This window comes from Tamandua tetradactyla, chromosome 4, assembly GCF_023851605.1.
Source record: "Tamandua tetradactyla isolate mTamTet1 chromosome 4, mTamTet1.pri, whole genome shotgun sequence".
NCBI lineage: Eukaryota > Metazoa > Chordata > Mammalia > Pilosa > Myrmecophagidae > Tamandua > Tamandua tetradactyla.
In genome coordinates, this window is record NC_135330.1 from 68,421,508 (window position 1) to 68,441,140 (window position 19,633).

General features: G+C 43.0%; 1 protein-coding gene and 1 long non-coding RNA gene across 3 annotated transcripts; one reads left to right on the plus strand and one right to left on the minus strand.

Moving 5' to 3' along the window:
* Positions 1-4,555: 4,555 nt before the first annotated feature.
* Positions 4,556-6,086, minus strand: LOC143679038 (uncharacterized). The gene is made up of 3 exons (XR_013173527.1): positions 5,933-6,086; positions 5,338-5,439; positions 4,556-4,949 (listed from the first exon to the last, which is right to left on the minus strand). It is a non-coding gene; the product is annotated as an uncharacterized LOC143679038 (long non-coding RNA).
* Positions 6,087-6,193: 107 nt separating this feature from the next.
* Positions 6,194-17,159, plus strand: SERTAD4 (SERTA domain containing 4). Of its 2 annotated transcripts, none has more exons than XM_077157701.1 (4): positions 6,194-6,246; positions 11,181-11,372; positions 12,536-12,651; positions 14,590-17,159. In XM_077157701.1, exons 2-4 carry the CDS (start codon positions 11,198-11,200, stop codon positions 15,394-15,396), a joined length of 1,098 nt encoding a protein of 365 aa, XP_077013816.1. In that variant the 5' UTR covers positions 6,194-6,246; positions 11,181-11,197; the 3' UTR covers positions 15,397-17,159. The 2 variants fall into 2 exon arrangements, with proteins under 2 accessions (XP_077013816.1, XP_077013817.1); XM_077157702.1 differs by lacking the exon at positions 6,194-6,246 and adding an exon at positions 10,480-10,639.
* Positions 17,160-19,633: the final 2,474 nt, after the last annotated feature.

Sequence of the window (19,633 nt, forward strand, 5' to 3'; positions counted from 1 at the left end):
AAGTACATTACAACATCTTTTTAAAATATTGGGTATGTTTACTGCAAATCATCCTTATCTATTCATTAATACAGGCCCTCAAAATAGTACTCTGAGCAAAGAGCCATTTAAGTTGTATTATTTGAGGGACACCAAAAACACATCCATCCAGAAATGATACTTATTGGCTTATATTACACCTGACATAGTGTCATTAATTATTCATTCTTTTGATTAAAGTTTATGTGGCATTTAGGAGACTCCTATTAAAATACAAATATTCCTAAGAGGGATGACACTTCAAGATCATTATCAATGATTTACATCTTTTCTGAGATTATTTCAGGATTATCTGATGAAACGGCAAATCACTTTTCACCTATGATAGTAAATAAGTAAATTCAGTCACATGAAGAAGCAGACCACATAACCACTTCTGTGCTAGGAGAGTCCCGCCTAACATCCCAAATCTGTTTTTATAAACTTAAGTCACATTTTACATATTAAATACAAATATCTCTGGAAAAGGTCACACATGAAGCACAAAAAGTTATTTTCACCTCTGATTAGATGTATTTATTGGATTTTTCAAGGATCTAAAGATAGTGCTCTAAATCTTCTCTATCTTTGCAATGTCATCAATAATTTTTTTAAGTGCTAAGACTTCACCCCCAATATCTATTTAAATTCTCCTAAATTTTTATCATTTGTATTCAAATTCTATCCTCAGCTAGACCAGAAAATGCAGCTTTTTACTGGATACCCCCATTTGTCTGTTCCATGAACACCACATACTGAATATACATAGAATCAACACGTTCTCTTCCCCTCCAACCTGCTCTCTTTCTCGTGTTATGTGTTTACTCAGCCACACAGTAACTCAGTCACCTTTCACTCTTCTCTTCCCACAACCAATCCGTGATCATATCCTAGAAACACCAATCCTGTATTATCTCACACCCTTCTCCTGTTTTGTGTTCACCCTAAAGCAGACCTGCATTTCTCCTCTACTCGAGTACTGAAAGAGCTCCCTACCTAGTGCATACCTCCGCTCTCTACTTCACTATGCTTTTCCTAAAGCTTGGTTTTGAGCGTGTCATTCTCCAGGTCAAAAACCTTTAATTTTCTTCATTGTTTATCAAATTAAAAACAAACACTCATGGCCCCCATTTACCTTCCACTATCTGATTCTCCCAGTTAGATGAGATCTGTCCCTCCATTGAAATCCCTTGGCATCTACTATGCTCTGAATTATGTCATTCTTTCTATGCTTGTCTTATGCTACTCAATATATTGAGAACTCCATTAGTCCAAGAACAGTGTCTTATTTACCTCTACTACACTTGCAGTACCTAGCTCAATGGTGGCGTTTAAAATCCACATAATTATGGAAGTGTTTTTGAGTGAGGTTTGAAGGAAGATGAGAAAGACATTGGAGGAGTTTCTGACTCCTGAAAGGATACTTTCGCCAAGAAATGACATCCGAGGGTTCTGGAGAGCAACTTTACATACTTTGTCATTTTGTCTAAGACTCTAGCTTTGGACAAGCATTTTGGCAAGGAATGGAAATCTGTGTTGTAAAAAAGGAGGGTTGGTCAAAAGCACCAGCAACCACTTGATAAAACAGTGTGTCAGGTACTCTCAGACAGGCCTGGGGTGCCTGGGGATCTTAGGATGTCTTCAGGTCCTGGAATGCTGCAGTGCAGAGAAGAGCACAGGGCCAGATAACTCTAGAACAGATAAATGAGTTGGTGATAAAAACTTCATGCCCATTCTATACAAAAGACTGTTATAGCTCTAATTCAGCCTTGTTTGAGCTTCCGTACAGAAGTGAAAGTAACTCTCGGTCAACTGTCCAATCAATCAAGAAATATTTATTAAGTGCTTTCAGTATTCTAAGTACTGGTAGGTGCTGAGAAAACAGGCATGAATAAGAAGGCAAAAAAAATGCCTGTCTTCATGGGTCTTACTTTCTAGTAAAAGGGGAGAAGTGATAAATAAAATAAACACATAAATTATAGAGCTTATTACAAGGTGATAAATTCTCTGGATAAAAATAAAGCAGAATAGAGGTGAAGTGTTAGCATTTCAAACAGAGTGATCAGGCTTGGTTAAGAAGGCAATCTTAAAGCAAAGGCCAGGAAGAGGTAGGGCACTGATCTGTGCAGCTAACTGGGGAAAAGCATTCTAAGCACAGGGAATAACAAACGCAAATGTCTTGAGGTAAGTACAAGTTTGGCATATTAGAAGAATAGCTAGAAGGCCAGAGGGGCTGGAGGGGCTGGAGGCAGAGTAAAGTTAAGAGAAGTCAGAGTGAAGTTATTAGAAGAATAGCCAGGAGGCCAGGGGAACTGGAGGGGCTGGAGGCAGACTTTGTAGGCCATTATACTTTTAGTGAATGAGGAACCTTAAGGAGATTCTTAGTCAAAGTTGTATCACTGACTACTGAGCTGAGATTGAACTGCAGAGGGGGCCAAAGGAAGAAGCAGGGAATCGGTTAGATGGCTATTGTAATGACCCAAGCAAGAGATGATGATTGTAAAGGTAGAGACTTGAGGATGTTCTGATGAATTAGATGTAAAGCATGAAGAAAAAAGAGTCAAGGATGAGCCCAAGTTTGTTCATTTGTTTGTTAGAGCAACCAGAAAAACAATGTGGTTTATTAAATGAGGTGGAGATGGGGTGGAGAACATTAAAGGTGGCACAGGTTGCAAGGAAGGCAGGGACAATCAGGAGTTCAGTTTTAGATCTGTAAAGTTTGTAGTACCTGTTACACATCCAAATGGAGTATGGAGGTTATGAGAGAAGTCTGGGCTGGGGACAGAAATTTAGATGTCATCAGACCATAGATAGTATTTGAAGCTATGAAATCAGCAAGGGATTGGCTATAGAGAAGAGACAAAGTCTAAGGATTCATCTTGAAGCACTCCAACTCGGAGGTCATAGAGAAGAGGAAGAACCAGCAAAGCAGACTTAGAAGGAACAACCACTAGGGAGAAGGCACACCAAGTGGGTATACTGTTCTGGAAGAAAGAGTAAGAAGTATTTCAAGGAAGAAAACGTAGTTAACCGGGTTGAATGCTGCTTATAGGTCACGTAAGATGAGAACTGAGAAACGATCTTTGGATTTAACAACATGGCAGTCATTGTGGACACTGACAATAGCAGTTTCAGTGGTGTGATGGGATGAAAGCATAATTGGAGAGGGTGTGAGAAGAGAGCAATGGAGAGATTCAGTATAGATTATCCTTTTCACTGTTAAGATCCTGCACTTGAAAAAAAAAGCCAGTAATTCATATTTTTCACTAATCCAAATGGCCATTATGTCCTTCCTGAATAAGGAAAATTTTACTCATGAAATCCCCCTTTCAAATGATATAAAGTTTTTGTGAAATGGGTTTCAGCAGTTTTATGTCTGGCACTCTCTTTGTTAACTGAAGAAAAACAATCCCTCCTTCAGTGAATTTGCAGCTCAAGTTATTTTAAGTTTTATAATCAAACTCCTATCTCAGAACTTCACACACACACACACACATCACAAGATGATGACATCATAGTTCTCAGGTTAAATATTGCAACTCACTATAAATTACATTCTCTCGTTCCAAATATTTCATTGAGTCACAGGTATTTTTTTTTCTTGTGCCATAGCCACTGCTTACTTTAAATTTTTAGATGATATTTCTCATTCAGTGAACATTTGACTGCCCTTTGTGCTTGTCGACACAGGTTCATGTTGCCAACAGTTGTGCACTGAATTTCAGAAAACATTAAGCTTTGAGGTTAAAAGTAGAGCAGGGAAAGCTGTCAGAAAAAAACATGCTACCCTAATGTATCTGAACAAGACAGGGGCAAGTTCATACTCAGATCCACAAGGTTGCTGTGCAGTACAACTGTTTTGATACTTGTGATGTCATTTTGCTTTAACATTAAAGCCAAGAGTCCTCCCACCCAAGGGCAATGACAATTTCCCAGAAGACTTGTTTCTCCGAGTCAAAGCTCCAAAGATGCCAATGCAACCCATGCTAATACTTAGTCTCATGTTATTTCTCAATTTTATGCTTAATTTGTTCCTTTTGGTTTTATGTATTTCAACACAGCCAAGACTATGTGGGGATTTCCCCACAGTCCTTTAAATGCCATAAAAGTTTAATATAGGGAGATAAAAACAATAATAAGCCATGCCTCCAAGCCCTCACATTTAGTTCTTTATTTGAGTTAGAGGCTAACCAGTTCTAGAGTGGTTTAGATTTTTAAGTACTTGTGCTGCTTTAAATGCTCTCATCCCCTTCCTTACTCTCCTCCCCCATCATATGTAAATTATATTCTTTCCTTAACCTGGGCATGGAACTTCTATTGATTGCACAATATGGCATCACTGCAATTCTTAAATTATCATCATAATGGCCTACATCATGCATAAACCAGTGCAGTTTAACATGACTCGGAATAAAGCCAAGATGGTTGCTGTAGTCCCAATTTCAGACAAGCAACACTGGAATGTCTTTTGGAAAATATGAAATAATGCTCCTGAAATTCTATTGGGTTAGTCTCTTTTCAGCATAATTGCCTTCTCTCAGCTTCCTAATACCCTTAAAACCTCTGAAAGTCTTTAATGTACAGAGTTCAACAAAAATACCTTCAGAACAGATTAGTTCTAATTATGGTTAGTATTTGTTTGCTGCTTTATTGAATCAACTACATTTGCTTTAAGAAAAAAAGAAATTCACTTAACTGCATGTCAGTCACCCAAATTTTAAGTGTACAAATGAAATGGAAAACATTTATTACACAAATTTAATTACAATTCTAAGAAATAAACATGCAAATTAGATAGAGTTCAATTTGCAGATGCTAATCCTCATCCTTGATCTTGTTCCTTTCCTCCCTGATTCTCAGTCTGTGCATCTCCTTGATTCCTAGGGTGCCAGGGGCAGCAAGAGGTTCGGTTTTTCACAGTCGGAGGATCACTGTTTTAAAGAAGTGTTATATTTAGCACATCTGGCATGGTAGCAGTAAACAAACATTGTAGTCTTTGTAACACTTTTGTGCAGGTGCCTTCCCCCGATTTTATTAGGTTTATGCCTTCCAAGCCTCTGTGTTCATTACACCTGAAATGACCAATCTTGACTAGGGAGGGGGGATTCCTAGACAGAAATTATGAATTAATGTTTAAAAAAAACCAACCAAACAAATTGAACCCAATATAGGGAAAAACAACTATTTGCAAAATCATGTGATTCTGGGGCTTAAATTAACATTTCTGTTGACAAAGCCAGCTTCCTCTATTACTTTTTATTTCCTGGAGGTTTTCCCTAGAGCTTCTCCCCCGCCCCCCTCCCGCCCCGAGAGAGTTACCAATTCAAGTTGCAGCAGGACCAAGGTTGCTTTTTTGTACATATGTAGCTCAGGAGAGGAACGGGCGGGGGCGGGCGCGGAGGGGAGAGTAACTGCTTGGTCCTGCAAAGACATCTGTTTCTCATCTCCGCTTGCTGTGGCAAAGGAGAAGAAAGTCTATTGCAAAGGGTGGGAAAGGCACAGATTCTTTTTTTAATATCACACACGCGCGCGCGCACGCACGCACACACACACATACATGCCCTTCACAACAACAATAAAACTAAACCAATTTTTAGAAAATAATAAGAAAAGACATCTCAGAAGGTTGCAGAGTGAACACGTTTCTGGGCTGGAGCCGAGCCCCCAAGGCTAGGGCGGGAGCCCGGGTGTGCGTGGGGTCTGGGCTGCAGGCTGGAGCTGGGCCCGCGTGTCCCCGGGCACCGCGAGGGGAGGGGAGGGGAGGGGAGGGAGGAGGGAGGGCGGGAAGGAGGCAGGGGGCGGGCTGGGGTGGGGGTGAGGGGAAGGCGCCCCGTGTGCTGCCTGAGGAGCGGCGGCGGCGGCAGAGGGAGGGAGCGAGCGGGAGCGGGCGCGCTTGTCATGTTCCCTCTCTCACCCTGGGGGCATCCTGCAGAACCTCTCCTCGGAAATCCACGGGGAAATGGCAAACAGGATTGACGGGTTTCACACGCTCCTCGCTAGACAGAGCCGCTCATTACCATAACCGTCTGCAGCGACGGCGGCGCAGCGCCCCAGACGCGGCGGCGGGACCTACCGGGACCCTCGCCCACCGCGCACCAGCGGCCACCGCCGATCGGGCCGCCGGGCCGGGACCCGCGCGAGTGTACTGGCGGCCCGGCTGGCGCCGACCCCAGAGCGGATAAGCAGCAGCTCCGGCGCTGCGGCCGCCGCCTCCCCGCTGACCCCGCGGTAAGAGCCGGGCTGGGAGCCGGCCGCCAGGGCGGAAGGGCCAGGGAGGGTGGAAGGCGGAGGCTGGTTCTCCAGAGCGTCTGCTGGCGCGGGCTGGCACTCACGCGGCTCCCCGCGCTCCCTTCCAGCCGCTGTGTCGCACCGGGGTCACCTAGTGGACCGGCACCCGGCAGGGTCGGGGGCGGTGTGAGGCCGGGGAGGAGGCGGCGCGGGCTTTTCCAGGGCTGGGCGTGCGCCGCGGCGCCTCTACCCAGGCGGGAACCGCCGCCGCCTCTAGAGCCGCTCGGGCTGCCGCCCGTGTGGACGTAGTCGACTCAAGGGGCGGGTGGAGACAGCGGCTCTGCTGGGACCTCAGACCGCCGCCTCTGCCCTCACCCTAGGGGACGTGGTCAGTACTAGGGACGACTGGTCTGGAAGCCGCGACGCTTGGCAGGTGGGGAGGGAGAGAAATTGTAGATGTCAGGAGCGCGCGTTTGCAAGAAAAAGGAATAGCTGCTGGAGCTGACACCTTCTGTCCCCCGCCACCTCCGCCCCCGCACCCTCCTCCCAGGCAGCCGAGCCGCGCTGCGGGCGGCGGCGGCTCCTCTGTCCTCAGCTCACCTCCCTGGCGGGCTAAGGCTGCAGCCCTCCTGGTCCACGCCTCCGCCTCTCTCCCCCCTTCCTCCCCTCCCGCCTCCTCGGCCTTAGCAACTTTCCCCGGTGCCCACTGGTGCCGCAGAGACTGGAGGACAGGCGGCCCCGGGGCTCGGGGTGGCGCGGACCGAGTGGTCCCGGGCGGGGGCGGTAGGCCGTGTTGTCACGGCTCCTGTCCTCGGGTGCGAAGGGAACTCCCGCAGCCGCGGGCTCTGAGTAGGTCTGACCCGCGAGGGAGGGAGGACCCGGCAGGCATCTGCTGCGGTCTGGAGCGCGGGGCCCGGGCCAGCCTCGCCAGAGCCCTGCCAACCGCCGTGAGTCATTTCCTTGGAATCCTACCTTTGGTGTTTATTTCCCTTAGAAGGAAACTTGGTTTAAAAAAAAAAAAAAAACACAGAGAAAGAAAGAAAGAATAATAATAGCTCTTATTCTTTCGTAGCAGAGGCACGCAGCTCCGGCACCGGCACCGCAGAAAGACAACTTGCCCTTTGTTCCCAGCCACTTGGGGTGTTGTTTACTTTCTCTTGCGGCCGGGCGGTCACTGTTGGCTGTCCCGGAGAGGGGCTCACGGGCAGCGGCATCGACCCCCGAAGGTGGCTGTGCGGAGGCCGGGACGCGGTGGCTGCAGCCGAGCGGGCAGCGGGTCGTTCCTCCAAACCTCGGCCCCTCCTCTCTGGTCGGGGTTGGGGAAAGCCGGCTCGGGCTCAGACATCCAGACACCCGCCTGCGTCTCCCAAGCCCTGCGCCCACTTTCCCAGCCCTAGGATCAAATCTAAAGCTCTTGGACTCTCGGGCCTTCTGCTGAGAAATGTGCTTCCCAGGGCAGACAGGTGCACTGCAGGGACTGGCAGAAAAACGACATGTCTGTGTAGAAGCGTTGAAGGATTTTGTTCTGCCGGTCCAGACCTCTCCACCACCACTGCCTCGGCCAAGAGATTTTGTCAGGGAGAGAGGTGAGGTCAGGCGCTTGATTCCACCTGGGAAGGACATTGAAGAGTGGCCATGTCAGAGGTGAATTGAAAATAGCAGCCCTTTACTTCCCTGCTTTTAAGTGTTGGAATCAGACTTCTGACTGCTGTAGTTGCTCTTGATAAAAGGGCCCCTAATTTCCAATCATAGATGGGGAGGGGAGGGGCAGAGAATGACAGGAGCCCCCTTGTTATATTCGAGGTGCCGCTGAATCTGTGCCTATCCTGTGTGCCAGCCACTCCTATTAGCATCATAATAGCTCCGAGGAAAGAACAAGCCCAACTCATCTGGAAAAACCAAATTGTGTAGAAATGCCTGGTAACTTTACTAGGAACATCTGTTGGAAAAGCTTGACATTTTAGCCCTCAGCTTTCTGGAGATGCTTGATGTGCCATTCCACCATAGCCACTTGGCTGACGAAACAGACATGTAGAAGCCTGAGGATAAAGGTTTAGGACTTTTCTTACTTTTTAAAATTCACGTATAGACAAGTCACACTCTAACACACACCCCCTTTTGAATCCACTCACCTCTGATGTTAAAAACACACACATTTCATGATAAAGGTAAATCTTTGTGGCTGTATTTAATGTTAACAGCACATGAATTTGTTTACATGAACTTCTGAATCCAATAGCAGAATTATAGTGTAAATCTCATAGAGAGGAAAATGATAGTTTGAATCTGTACATATTCTATAAATAGTCATGTGAAATATTGGCGCCTGGCGCTGCACTTCCACTTTTTCATGAACGTTAAACTTGCCTCCTTAATTTGTTAACATCCCAGTGTGCAGCCTAAATAAGACCCAATTGCAAAATCTCCTCCCTGCTCCCAAATAATCCCAACTCATTCATGTTTTATTCGGACTTACAAAAATCACTTACTGAACTCAGCCTCTCTGACTGAAAATTTTGTGTGTAAAAGTTTCCATTTCACAAAAGAAAAACTTCATGAACTAGGAATATCGTAACGAAAAAAATAGCCAAAATAAAAAATGACTATGCCAAAGATCAAATTCAGATGCATACTGAAATCAATACTAATAAAAACTTTGAAATTCTTAACAATCAAAACAACTTCAACAATAAGTCAGTAAAATATAAACAAACTCCAATATAAAAGAGCACAGCATCCACATAATGTCCTATTATGCAAAGGTAATTGCTGCTAGGTGACTGCGAATGCTTTCCCTTCTTAAGAGACATGGGCTTGTCTACCTGTTTTTTATTATATGTAATAAAAATTCTACATAGGCAGAACTTGAATCTTATTCCCAGAGTCCAGCATAAAACTGAGTGTAAATTGCAAACTGGAAAATTTTTGTTGCAGTTGGTAATAGAGGACTAATTCATCTGATAAAAAAAACCTTGATTCACTTGCTTCTGGCAATAGCATTTCCCAGTATGATTGTCCTTCAGAGTAGGTTTAAGAAATGAACCATTTCATGAGAGTCTTCCAGTGAATAAATTATCATGAGGTTTGTTACCTTTCTTGGATGCTAAATTTGGGGGATGGTAGTCAAAAGGGCTTGTTCAATCTGTATGGGCTGCATTTCTTGGTTGTTGACTCAAGGAGCAAAATAAATGGCATTTCTTTATAGAGAATTAATTGGACCTCCTTTTTTTCTCTCGTAATAAGGGTTCCTAGTAAGTCCTGCTGCTGTCTCTTCGGAGGAACGCTGGGGCGTATTAAAGGAGAAGGTGGTAGATGGTTTAGTAACCTAAATCAGCTGGATTCTTATACCAGCTACTGATACGGACACCTCTGTCAGAAGGCCTTGCTTAATTCTTCAATGGAGTTAGGACAGAATTTGGGACCTCAGAGAGAAGACTGAGTGAAAGATGGAGTTGTTGCTGCCAAGAGCTGTTCAGCTAACGAGAAGGACTTTGTCACTTTAATTGAAGCTATTTACTCTGAAAACTCTGAAAGTTTCCCCCCCTTTACCTGAAGTGGACCCTTGTAGCATGTAGGTAATAGTAGTCTCCCAGGTGTCAAAGGAAGATTCACTGTTTCCCAAATGCATTACAAGCTGTATAATTTGGAAAAGAAAGCGAGAATTAGACCCTTGGTGTATATTTATTTGAATGACAATCCATCTTAAGAATGTAAACCCTGACATTAGTTTTTCTGACAGTTCTTTAAACCACAATGTGAGATAGTGGAGCTTTGGGTCCTCTCTAGGAGTTGGCAGTTAACAAGGCATTGAGGCTGCCCTGCTGTTGTGGTCTCTGCTGTCACTTCTCATCTAAGGCCCTGGGGTCTTTTTATATTTAGCCTCAGAAACTCTTCTCCCTTGAGCCCCACTTAGAACCAAGTGAAGAAGCTGGGTCCCAAGGAAGTGGCCCCCAGCGTCCGAGTCATGGGGAGGTCCAGGGCACGTAACAGAGCAGAGAGGCTCCTTGTCTCCCCACAGGCCTGAGTTCAGGGTGTGAACTGGAGAGAAGGGCAGTGATGTGTTGCCTCTGGGAAAGTTCCTGCCTTTGCAGTGTAAAGAGTTGTCGGCTCCCTCTGGCCCTGAAGCCCTGGCTCCTGTTTAATATTCTGCCTGCTTCGTTGATGTTGTGCTTGGCTCCTGTGGGACTGCAACTCACGGCTTGAAACTGGAGCCAATTTTCTGTCTTCATCTCACAGTGTTTTGACTGGAGGCAGATCCAGTCCAGCCCGATCAGGGCTGGTGGAAACAACTACGGACTACGGAGTGCCTGTGTGCCTCGCGTTGGGAGGAGAAAGTGGAGGGAGCCCTGGAATGTCAGAGACGAGCTGGCCCTGCGGAAATGAGAGGAGGAAGGTGCAGGAGGCCGTGGAACAGACTGTGAAACTAAGAGTGTTGGTGGAGATTACGGTGGCTGGAGGTTTCTACCGCCCCATCCCACCCCGGCAACCTACCCCGCCTTTCTTTTTGATTGATTAGTGGATTTCATCAAAGGAGCCTCTCAGGGGATTGACTAGAAAATTGATTTTGCCTTATTAATGGAAAGGACGCACAAGGGTTTTGGCCCTGTCTCTTAGCACTCCATTTTCTGCGGGAAGGTCATGAGGAAAATGTGTTTAGGAGGCAAAGCAGCTGTCTCAAAGAAGGCTGAGGGGGATCTGAGAACAATAAGAAATGAGGTTTTAAAGATCCGCCCATGAAATGCAGATTGCTGAACACAGAGGCTGAGCTAATAGCAGCAAGAGAGTTTACTTAGGCTTTCTTTGAAAAAAATAATAAAATGTGGAAGGGGAGGACTCAGAAGTAAAAGTTTCCACAAAGCAAAGGAATGAAGCTGCCAAGACCATCTCCTGCCTTGCTCTTGATTAGAGCTGTTTTCTCTTTTTTTTTTTTCCAGATCTGAGGCTGTCAGAGATGACTCTGGTTCTGTCCATGAATAGATTCTGCGAGCCCATTGTCTCAGAAGGAGCTGCTGAAATTGCGGGGTACCAGACACTATGGGAGGCCGACAGCTACGGAGGCCCGAGCTCCCCGGGGGCAGCACAGGCCCCTCTGCAGGGAAACCGCGGAGCCCGTCCCCCGCTGGCAGGTACCGCCTTGGCCTTCCCCTGTGCCCTCTGTGCCAGGCTGGCAGACGGGAGGTGGTGTGAGGGATGCCCTTCTCAGTAGAGGGAGTACTGGGCACCTCTCATAACCGAGCCCGGGACTCCAGGGAGAGGACCAAAGGTGATGTTTAAATTGCATCCAAAGCTGCGCCTGCATGTGCTACTCCTTCCTGTGTAAGTTATGCGTCTCTATGTTAAGAGGACTAAACCCCTTTTTAAAACTCAGATTTGGGGGCTTGATTTTCTACCCTGTGGAAGTATATGGTTCTCTTAGCCTCCATGAGCTTTGATGGACTTGAGAATGAAAACTCTGTCCCATGAGACATAAAGGAATATGCACTGTGGGCCAACAGCTATGTGTCCTTTTTTATTAAGCACGCAATTGGCTTTGGTATTGTAGAAAAAAATTAAACCCATAAAATAGAACTATGTTTTCCTGCCTCACTATTCTTATATCTTGAGATGAGTTCTTTTGGATTTTTGTATAATATCAGCCATGAAAGAAAAAAACACTAAGATGTAAAGCAAGTACTCAATGAATTCTGTTTTGCTGAAAAGGAGTAAAAATCTGGTCTTTAAAGAATTGACTTTACTTTTGTTCATGGTTAACATGTTACTTTTTTTTAGTGTGAAAAGGACAGTTGCCCAACATTTTAATTTTAAATTAAAAATTTTGAATTTCCTATTTAGAAAGGAATACTATGAACTCCGATGTGCAGATAACCATTTATTCAATTGCCTAGAATCAATAATATTTTAAAGTAAGTTTATCATCATTTGTTACAGATGTATACATTTGAATAGTCATTATGATGATTATAAGTAATTTGAATAAATGCTATATTATTTCAGAGTTATTACAATCCACTCCTTTATGACTTTTGCTGTTAGCCTATGCATAGCATTAAGATTCTGAGGCTACAATATATAATTTTTCTCTATAATTGACTAGAAATGCTTGTTTAGCCTGGGTCACAGGATTCTGTATGTTAGCAACTATTATGACAAATGTTTATTTTTAATTGCCACATATACAGACAGATACGCAGCTGAGTTATCCTCTGGAAGGAAAGGAGACGAAAGTATTTTGTTTGGAGAACCTCTGGCAAACCGCATGTCATTTGTCATATCTGATTTATTACCACAGGATCACATTACAGGGGAATTTCAAATCCTATAACAACATCCAAGATCACATACTTTAAGAGGAAGTATGTGGAAGAAGAGGATTTTCACCCACCATTCAGCAGCTGTAGCCATAAAGTATGTTTTTTTAATAGTCATTATTTTTATTGAGTTTAAGATACTTAGTAACAGTTGCTTGATCCATTTCCAGAAATTAAATTGTTCCACCCAAGTAATGAAAATGAGCCAGTTTTCAGCAGAGTCCTATTAATCGCTGTCACTTTTTAAGGTCCTGTGTTATTTCTCACAAGTAGTTTTTAAAAAGAGCTTCTTTACCCAGAAATAACAAAACTAAATAACCCATGAATCATCTTTTTTTTCTTACATACGATTTAATTTGTCTCTTTTTGTATTAAGGGTTGTAGCTACTCTGCCTTTCACATGTACGGAAATGCCCTCGTTCTCTCCTGATGCTCTCCCGTCTGTTAGCTCTTGCTGCCCCAATGTCATTGTCACTTGTGTGTGGGCCCACATGTAGGGGGTCCTACCGAGCTTTCCCGAGTACTTAGGGGTAGATTCAACTCCTTGAACATGTGCATGAAAGTAGAAATATGTACTCCATTGTGCATTCATTATTAGTGTTAACTTTGTTAAAATGAGCCATTCATTCCCAAGAAAGAACCATAGCTAACTTTTTTGCACATAGAGGGAAAAAATAATAGATTTGGGCAAGTGCATAGAATTACAAAACTGGCTGCCTAAGCTTTTGGAATAACAGTTCTTTTTCATTATGATTATCTTCCTTCAAAAACTAGCTGTGCTGAGTTCATCATGGAGGGTATAACCCACACCATAGGTACCTGAAATGCTGAGCGGATTTTAAACTCTTCTTCCCCTTTGTCTCTTCTTGGCCTCCTGGGTCCTTTAGATGTTGCTTTTTACTCTGCTCCAAAAAAGATGTGAGGATGCGCTGGCAGGTGGTGGGCTTTTCCCTGCATTTGTCCTCCCTCCCTTTGGTCAGCCTGGGCTGGTTTAGTTCACAGCTGCTCAGGTTATGCTGCCAGTTTGCTTTTTTTACGACCTGGAAGAGCTGGCCCTCAGAACACAAGCAGTTTATTTCCTTTTTAGTTTCTGTATTGTGGTTGTAGCAGTTTTCCAACTGCTACTGGATTTACACCAAGCATCACACGTGATGGTATCACCCAGCTCAAGAGCAAGTCCTCTCACTCCCTCTCTGCTTCTCTGCTCCTGCCCAGCCCCAAAAGTAACCCTTCTTTTGCCCTTCAGCTGGCAGATCCTGAGCTTCATGAATTATTGTTGCCCCCTATCAAGTAAAGATAATTGCATGTGTGAACACAGAGCATGAAAAGAGACAGCGCTGAAAAGCCACATCTCATGCTCCTTGATGGCGAGGCCAGGATTTGAAGTATAATCATTATGACCTGCATCATGGCATCTATCTTTTTATAAACATTTTTGAAGTATTATATGTGTGTGTGTGCGTGCACACGTGTATACATATATATGCACATAAAATCATAAGTTTCAGAAGGGTATATACAGCTTCATGAATTTTGCACAAAGGAAACACCCAGGTAACCAGCATCAAGATAGAAAAACAAAACATAACCAGTAGTCCAGCATTCCCATTTGTGCTCCCGACCCCGCCCCAGCCACCTAACCTATCACACACTCACCACCACCACCGAAGTAACCACACTCCCGACTTCCAGCAGCGTAGATGAGTTTTGTGTCTCGGCATCCCTTCACCTGGCCATAAAAGAGTGAACAACCTTACTTCCTCTCACTGCCCGGGTCTGCCTTGTGGCTGGATTCTCTGAACGCTTGGCCACACCACTGAGTCAGGAAGAGGGCAGGAGCTCCAGCGGGTGAGGAAATGGGGACAGCAGCAGCACCAGGGACAGCACCCCTCACTGAACGCAATTGAGAAACCAGACCCAGTAACCACAAAGAAATACTGTGTGGTGCTTGCTATTTTGCGATAGACGGTATCCTAAGCTTTCTCTTTATCTTCTGTTTTTTTTTTTTTTTACTTTATTATTGTTTTTTTTTTAGACCATCTCAATTTTTGAGGAACGAGCTCACATCCTTTATATGTCCTTAGAAAAGCTAAAGTTTATCGATGATCCTGAAGTATACCTCCGAAGATCTGTCCTTATAAACAATTTGATGAAAAGGATCCATGGAGAGATTATCATGCAGAATAACTGGTGCTTTCCTGCCTGCTCTTTCAACGGCACCTCTGCCCAGGAATGGTTCATGGCTCAAGACTGTCCATATCGAAAACGACCACGGGTGGCCAAAGAGGAGTGTGAAAAGTTTCATGCCTGCTGCTTTTACCAAGAATGTGGTGGTCACTACCTAAATTTACCCCTTTCTGTCAATGCTAATGTCGGAAGTGCCTCCACAACCTCCTCCTCCTCCTCCTCTTCCTCCTCCTCCTCTTCCTCCTCTTCCTCCTCCTCCTCCTCCTCCTCCTCCTCCTCCTCTCCCCCTCTGCCTTTACCGAGTTGTTCCCACCAGGTGGATTTCGATGTAGGCAGCGCACCTATTTACAAGAGCGATGGCCAGATACCTGCCAATGAAATATTTCTTACTAATATCAGGTCACTTGGTGTTCAGGAAAAGGCCAAATTAAATGACGAGAAAGCAAATGATGACACTAACAGGGACAGCAGCCCCCTAAGTCATGAACCTGTGGGAAATGATCTTGCTTTTGAGTGCAAAGGCCAATTTTATGATTATTTTGAGACTGGATGTAATGACAAAACCAATGTAAGCGAGTCTTGGAAAAAATCCTTAAGGAAAAAGGAGCCTTTACCAAGTAACAAACTGTGCTGCAACAAAGGAAGTAAAATATGAACCATCTTTTCACTGAAACTTTGAAGCATGCACAGCATGATCAATTAGCTCTCATAAATTTTATTTTGAATGGATTTTATAGTTTTGTACAACTGATAAAATTATGCCATGAACATGCCGTGTCGTTTTCATGCCTGGAGAGCAGATTGCATAAAACATCTGTATAATAGGCATCAGCAAGCACTTAAAATGTGGTGATTTTCCCAAGAAAACAGCCAACTTAATGCTTAAAAGTATATCTTAATTTTCTTCCAGAAAAAAATCAGTAGATTAGATCGGGGGGCAGTGTGCCCTTGTGATAATCCCATTGCCCACCCCCCTCCCAAGGAATCTGTCACTTGCTAAGAAATTTATTTGCCCATTAATTAGGTACTTATTTGTTAAGCAAATTGATATAACCAGCAAAGGATGTCTGCTTCTTCTATCTGATACAGTATTTTTTTTTTCTGAATAAAAGACTAAAGACAGGGAGCTTGATGAAATAGCTTCATGTTGCTGTTAAGTATTTGTATTTAACGGTCGGTTGACAGATGAAAATAGATGTTACATAATGAAACACCTGTCTAGGGGCGGTAATCAACAAAACTCGTAAAGGGCAATCCCTGCAAGTTCCTGGCTTGCCTGTGATGGGTGACGAGGCTTTTAGAGAGGTGTTATACAGGGCGATTTTTGGTGCCTTATTTTATCTTAATTTTTACCAATGTGAAAATTAAGGATAAATCAGAGTTACAGCAGGGATTTAACAAACAGGAAAAAAAAACACAGGGTGGATCAATATTGTTTGAAAACTGTTAGCTTTGAACTATTGCGTTCAACTTTTGATTCAACATCTCTATTCTTCCTTTATTTTTGATGCCCAATTGCTTTTGGATTTGGCATTTTTTTGAGAGGGATGGAGGAAACAGTAGAGAGATCTGTTAGTAACCAGCACTAGCTGCTTAAGCTTTTTCTATGGCAACGTGTGTTGCTGGGGTTTGGGTCATTTGGGTTTTGGGTTGTTTGGTTCGGTTTGGTTTGATTTGGTTGTCCAATGAAGTTCATGAACCAGTGGCATGCATTATACTTTAACCCGTTTTGCATCATTTCACTTGTTTAGATTATGAAAGCATGTGGTTTTTTTATATATGACTTTTGCTGTTGATTAAAAAGCACAATGTTAATAAATGATGTGGTGATCACTAAGGTTTTATCCTAAAGAATGTAAAGATTTTAGTTTTTGGAAAGTTATTTTGGAGAAAGGGGACTTAATTTGTAATGGTTACTGTGTATTTGGTCAACGTTTTTCTCAATGATTTCTTTAATTTGTACATTTGCAAGTGTTCAGAGTGCCCCTCTGACCATCCTTCCTTGCACTCCAGCTAACTCCTCCTGCTAAAGTGTATTCCAGTTTCCAGGTTGCTAATTGACTTTGGCCTCCTTAAACAATACTTCACAGGAACCAAATGCCAAAAGGAGGAAATAAGTAAGTCCTCCCAATTTCTCCAAGATAAAAGCTTTTTTTATTATTGCTATTAATATTAAATATAGGTCTCATTCATACAGTGTATGAGTAGGATCATCATTTGGACAATTGTCCACAAGGACCAATTTTTAAAACATTCTTGTGTTATAGCTAAATAGTCTAGTAGTGTTTGTTCTTTATTTTCAATATTTGATAAACATTTGATGTTGAAAACTTAGATGATAGATGCTTGTATATGACTGTGTTGTTGTAATAAAGTGAGGTTTTCTTGATATATATTTATTAAAATGATCAAAATTCAGTAAGTTTTTTTTTTTAATGGTTCTCGGCTATGTTTCTCTTTTCCATTATTCTTCCTCCTTTAAAAAATTCAAAATGCCTTGGAAGTTAACTGGACAGTGACCACAAAGGAGTTTTCAAAACAAGAGTGTAATTTAAGAGGCCAATTTCTAAAGGTAGTTTAGAATGGTCTTTAGTTTACAAGTTTAGATTTCCACCAAAAAAGATTGCATAACATGAAGCTACAAATACCAAATCCTAGGTGATTCTTTCATGAAATGTCAAATTGTCCAGAAGATGACCTATGTATAAATAGTTAAAACATCTACAGACTATTGCTGGTAGTAGTCTGTACAATTCTGTATTATTACTTTTAGGAGCCAATATTTTACTTGATAAAACGGAGAAGCTAGTTGAAAGCTAACTGATTTGCCAAATGTAATATTGTGTTATGAGTGTAGTAAGTCTTGGAGATTTAAATATGAAAGAAAGGACTTAAATTTTGCTTTTTCAAAGCCCCCAACATTATCAGATGTTTTTCTTGATGGCCAGAGCTTTAAAATGATGGCATCGGTGGTTTTCCATAGTGCCCAGCAGAGCTATGGGCTTAGGCATCTGCTCAGTAGAGCCCACTGGAGTTGCTGCTTTGTAGGCCGAGTACAGCCTTTGGATCCAGCAGCCTAAAAATCTGAAATTTTTAGTTAAGCTTTGTTCTTAGGACATTTCCAGCATACTACAAGAAATTCTTTTACTCCACTGAAAAATAATCCCTAAACACCCATCCAAGTAACAAGGTATTCCTACAGGTGACCTGGTGGTTGGTATGGCGTGTTAGGGCATTCTCATGGACACCTCCCAGGCACCCAGAGTTGTCATTTTTACTCTTTACATAGTAAGTTAGATTTTTCCAGGGTGGTTAACCCCGCCCCAGGAAGTTGTATCGATGACCTGAATCCTATGGTTACATCTTTAGTGACTTGGGAAAGCTAAGACACCCTCCACTCCACTACTGTCTGTAACAACTTTTCACATTGCTGTGCTATGCTTTAAGGATTCTGCCTCTTATGGCAGAATCCACTTTAAAGAGATAAATTCAGGGAAATCCTCACTTAAGAAAATGCAATCCCACCCCCACCCACATCCCCAAGGATGTCTATAGTTCCTCCTACCCTGGACAGTGCAGATGCCTGTCTTTAACCAATCATGACCCTTTGTCTCTGGTCTTGCTCTCTAAGAGCGGGCTATTGCAGAAGATGGCCTGGTAAAGGTAAAATCATTCTCCTTCTACCTCTAAAATTCTATTACTCCACACTTGATCTGGAAGACGTCCTAGGAGCATGTCTTCTGGGCCAAGGGACACGGGAAGAAGGTAGAGAGACTCAAACCAAACAAAATCGTCTGACAGCCAGTCAAAAAATAGGGTAGAGCATCTTTGGCATGATCTTTTAAGACAATAGAAATTTAGAACAATTTACATGCCACTTTGTTAAATAAGTGCTGAAGCAAAGTGAATGAACATTTATTTTTAGAGCTCTTAGTTAACTGTGTCAACGCATGCTGCCCACCCCACCAGTCCTGAACTTCTGTTACAGCTCCACTTGATTCCGTCCTTTCTATGTCTCAGGAGATCGGAGAGCAACTTGGAAAAGATACGGTGTTCAGAGATGTCACCTTCACAATAAGCATCGGACAAGGATATAAGAGTTCTTATGTGATGCAGGCTAGGCTTTTATATCCCTTAAACAAATTGTGAGCGAGAAACATTTTTGGAAACAATTAGTTGTTCGAATCCAATTTCGTGACAGTTCCTTAAATTTGAAATCATTTCGTTTGTAGTTAAGGTAATCACATCCCTGCCAATTTTACTTGCTTTTAAAAAGCAAGGATTCAGCATGACATTAACAATGATGGTTAAAACTAGATGCAGAACTGTCCCCATGCAGAGAAGAATGAAAGCAGTATTTAAATAATAAAAGAAGAGACAATGTATAGTTTCTAGTCATTCGTTTTAAGATTGCTGTGTTTTGATTCTGTGGTTTAAAATAAATGCATTAAGGATTTTTAATTTACTACAAGATGCCTCCTTTGCTTTCTTAGAGTTGTTCTGCATAATCAAAGGTCTGCCTAGTGGGGCCTATTCTTTTCACATGGCTAAAAGCTCTCCATTTTATGTCCTATAGCGACGTGACCTGGGGTGAAACAGTTACTAGTTTAGAGATTGTTTCCAGCTACACACTTAGGAAAAGCACTTGCAAAAATGTGAGTTATGAACACTTGAATCTCACATCCTGCTATAAAGTGCATCAGCAAGTGAGTTTAATAAAACATGCTGTTTAAAATAGTCTGTAATTTCCTGTTTCTGCATTTCCCTTCAGTATCTGTGACAGGCTGAAGAACGATGACTAAATGAAGGGAATTTACACAAGTGAGTCTGGTGGTGTTTGCAAACCATTGCCATGAGTTTCATCTTCTTTGGTAAACAGTTCTTTGGTGGGC